Raw genomic sequence first — 4,562 nt, forward strand, 5'->3', positions numbered from 1 at the left:
GAATCAATCGTTTAAACATCGACGCGGCGAGTTTCGTGAAAACACAACGGGACAGATTATTCGCACACGGTCAACAGTAGAATGGAATCGTGGTTACGCAAGGCTCCGTCGGTTCGTCGAACCAACCCCACACGTGGCAATCGTTTGCTTCGGGCAATTTCCGTTTCCTTGTCGGCTCATCGGGGATCGCAGTTGGCGTTTCTGCGGCTTGCCCGTCGCTTCAGGCTTGAAAACTCGCTCCGATGACTGGGACGATCGTCTTGCTGGTGGTGTTGCTCGTTTGCCCGTCGCAACATCCCGCGCAGAGCTTCGAGGACCGCGGCAGCGACGATTCTGGAGGGAACAATGGGACCGAGCTGGTGAAAAGTCACTCTAGACGAGCCAGAACTCTCGTTTTCCCTGATCCCACCCAGCTTCTGGTACGTAGAACCGCAGATTCTGCTCGATCGAGCTAATGACCCGTTTCTATGGCCAATGTATAGTCGTTCAAGTAACAGCTATCAGTTTCCGTTTCTTCTGTCTCGAGGGGAATTAGAAATCGGTACCAGAGAATTGCTGTGATCTTGTCTTTTCTTTAATACATTGAGTGCAAAGCTGATTTTCCTATAAATACCCCTAGGTGCCAACAGAAAATATTTTTATATTTTTTTATATTTTTTATATTTCGTTATAAAGCACCTAACATGATAATAACTCGCAATCTAGAGATCCACGGTTCAAATTCTTGGTTCCCAACAATTTTTCTTTTTTTTTAATGATAATTTGTCTCTTTTTGAATAACTATTACATAAAAATTATCATAAAAAAAAAAATAAAATTGTTGGGAACCAAGGATTTGAACCGAGGACCTTTAGATTGCGAGTCATGTGTTTAGCCACGGAGCGGATCCATGGCTCCCAATCTCAAGGACCTCGGTTCAAATCCTTGGTTCCCAACAATTTTTTTTTTCTTTTATAATAATTTTTATGTAATAGTTATTCAAAAAGAGACAAATTATCATTTAAAAAAAAAGAAAAAAATGTTGGGAACCAAGAATTTGAACCGTGGATCTCTAGATTGCGAATTGTATGTGTGTTTGTCATACTTCAGAATGTAAGGAGTAACTAACTGTAATTGTTAATATCTTTTAAACAATTAGCCGTCTGTGTAACACTTGGGTAGTTCCCCTTGTCAATGTGTTAACCCTTTAACTGCGGATACTTTTAGCACAGGCGATCGCTCTAATTTTAAATTATACTACTGAAGTGATATTCTTCTGAACGGTTAAGGGCATCAGGATAATTACTTGGGTTTACATTTCTTTGTTCTTTTTTTAAGAATCTCTGTTCTCTTCGTTAGGATCGTAATTACACGGTGGTACGCGATTAATAACCGAGCAAGGCTGCGCTAAAAGTGTATAACGTATTTCGATTCCCATCTTCCGGTCTGATATCGCGGTACACATTCCACCTGACCTTTCAGGGCTCATCCAATTTCTGTGCCAGGTGGATACCTACATATCCTCTGTCTCTGTGTACGTTGCTTGGCTGCGTGCAAACCATCGTACATACATATTCATGCACACGTAGGCGAACGGCATCGCGGCACGGGCGAGTGTATGAATTTTCGATAAAACCGCGAATTTCCACGGAGAATCGTTTCGAGCCGCACGCGTCTGGGGAGGACAGTTTAACGAGATCTGCGGAGGGTTCGGGTTAAAGCGTTTTTGCATCGAAACCCGGCTGGTTGCCAATCGAGATCGATACACTTCAAAGAGCAACGATACGCTGCTCTGATCCTGGCTACTCGCGCTAATTGCACCCCACCCCGAGGGGGTGAAAGTGTGTGCCTGATTTACAGATCGTTCCCTGCTGTTTCGAAATTCCTCAGATGTTGATTTTGAAAATTTATCACTTCAACTACCAATGAAAATTTTGAATCATGTTTTCACTTGCAACAAATTTTATTCGTTACTTGAACAATATTTTTCTGTTCCAAGTAGTTATAAAAATTCAAGTGTCATTCGCACACGATTGTTAACGCTATCGGGAAATTCTTGAGCTCGAGGAATTCTTTCGACGTTTCTCGATGCGTTTCGCGCTAGAGTTTACAGTTTTACGAGCATAGCTAAAGTTTCTCTTTCGATTATTTCCACGGAAACATCGTGGAGATACATGGAACGGCGGTTACTCGATTCGTTTCCAGCCACGGAACACACTCCGATGAACGAGATACACCAGTGGATTTTAACTCGATCTCGTCTGAGTTCATCCAATTTCCTCCTCGGGCTCGTTTCATCCCCTTCCCCCCATGAATAACCGCCATAACAACGACTTTTCTGATCGAATCGGGTCCTGGCCTGGTCACTTCGTAACGACCGATCCCGTGGAAGGCTTCGTTGCAGCAAGAAAACTAATTTTCTTTTCTTTCGCAGCTGATCTTCGGCCTGGGAACACCGTTGCAGTTGAATTACGAGAACGTGATCGTCGGTATATTCGCTAAATACGTGTACAATTTGCCGACCAATGCGACGGATTTCACTCTGCCCGGTGTCTATTACTCCCGAAGCCAGAAGAGCAGGTGGAACGTCTACAAGATGCTGGAGAAAGCAGCAGGGATTTATGGATTCGGTGGGAAAGCGTGTCTGTTGAAGGCCATCTGCGAGGCAGCGTCGGTTCCCTTTGACAGCACCCACAGTTTACTCGGACAATTGTTGCAGGTATTCTTCAAGTAAGTAATCTTTCCGTTGAACACGATCGCGACGAGGTTCAATGGAAAGCTGCAAGTTTTATCGGGTAGCTCCCTCTGCAACGCTAACGCGAAACTTTCGACCTGGCTCACGTGTAACCACACCTAAACCCCACCCGATCCACGCCCCAAATCCTAGAGAATATAAAGTACCGTGCTACGTGACACTCTAAAAAGTCTTTAAAATAGAGGAAACCGCAATATCGGCTATAATTTTTATTTTATCTTCATATTTATCGATATTACCTTGGCTACATCTTTGGCCTCTGTACTTTCCATAAAAGTACATCGTATATTAAATAAAATAAAGTTAGGAACGGGGTGTTTCATTTTATAATAATTAACAGCTTCGAAATTGCTGGAACTTTCCACTGGAGTTTTCTTCAAAGTACTACGAATTTCAAGGGACAGTCTTTCTTTCTTTCTCATCCCCCCTGGCATAGGGGTAAAATTTCGTCAATTTATCGTCGTTTTTTTCACCCCCAACTTCAGAAACCCTAGCCATCGCGCTAAGCATCAAGCACATAAATTCCGTCGGTATCCGTGGAGTTTGAAAATTATTCTCCGAACAGAAAGGGGGTTGCGAGGGTGAAACTTTTCAGCAACAGCGTTAAAAGCCAAGTTACGATCACGTAACTGTACAACCGGTCGATTAGTCGGGTGGGCGTTAATGTCGAAGGATTAACCAGTGTCCGCATAATTCGAGACTAATTAACGAGGCTGCCGACTAGCAGGATAACTCGAGAGTTATCGATCCCTCCTCTTCTCGCCTCCGCTTTTTTCCTCCTCCAGAGAAAAAAAAAACGCCCCCCTTGCTCCTGATATCTCGTCGCGAGGATCGCAATCTTTCAGCGAGAATTCGAACGCGAATTCGTTGGAATTCCAGGCCTTCCAGCACCGACGAGCAATACGAGGAGTACGAAGACCAGGAATATCGGGCGGCCGAACGTTTGGGCGAGCAAATGTCGGCGGAAAACTGCCACGCCCTTTATCCGGAATGCCGACGAAGTATCCTCGATGTGTTCTCCATGGTCACCGTATGAATACCAAAACACCAGCACGACGACGACGACGACGACGATGGGATACTGGCTGAGATTTCAGTCTCTGGTTAGATTAGAGTGGGATGAGGTTTGTTCGATTGATTGAAACTTTGGTTACATTCTGTGGAGCGTGTAAACGGATGAAACAGAGAGATGTACATTGATAGATATTTATCGAGCTTCTGGTGGAGTTTCTAGTTGAAATACGATTTTCAACGCGAGTGATTATTGCTTATACTTTTCAAGGGGTGGAAAAGAAATTTTCGTTAATTTCAATTACGATGAAGGAGGTTTAATTATCTTGGATTCTTCGATAACTCGTGTACAGGCAAGTATATTTATCTGTTTAGAAATAATTTTAGTATATTTATATGTTAAGGGGGCGATGTTGTATAAATAAATAAAATTAAGTGATTGCATCGTTATTGTATCGAGTTTCAGATCTATAAATTTTCAATGCGGATATCAATCAAAGTCAGAAGAGAATAGGTACGATCAAGTATTCGAAACATAACAATGGAAGAACGTATCTGAAGGATTTCTAGCAGTCAGTGTATTGTAGAGGAACGATTCTTCCGACAAGTTGAATCCCCTGGCGGGCCAGTTTGAACGGTTGATTATCCTCAAACGATGCCGAAAATTCATCCCTTCGAACCGAGCGTCGTTTCTCAAGGTGTCAGACGGCCGTGAAAGCATTTCTTAAACGGCAGCTTCTACGGCGAAGCATTCCGTTGCACGGTGGCGGAGTTTCATTTTCCTAAAAGTACCCGCAGCAATCGTCGAGTTTCGCCC

The 4,562-nt window shown here is 43.5% G+C and overlaps 1 protein-coding gene across 1 annotated transcript; it reads left to right on the top strand.

Moving 5' to 3' along the window:
• The first annotated feature begins 242 nt into the window (after positions 1–242).
• On the top strand, positions 243–3,843 carry LOC114873896. The gene is made up of 3 exons (XM_029182673.1): positions 243–419; positions 2,414–2,709; positions 3,614–3,843. Exons 1-3 carry the CDS (start codon positions 243–245, stop codon positions 3,768–3,770), a joined length of 630 nt encoding a protein of 209 aa, XP_029038506.1. The 3' UTR covers positions 3,771–3,843.
• The last annotated feature ends 719 nt before the right edge of the window (positions 3,844–4,562 follow it).

Source organism: Osmia bicornis, chromosome 7 (genome assembly GCF_907164935.1).
Source record: "Osmia bicornis bicornis chromosome 7, iOsmBic2.1, whole genome shotgun sequence".
NCBI lineage: Eukaryota > Metazoa > Arthropoda > Insecta > Hymenoptera > Megachilidae > Osmia > Osmia bicornis.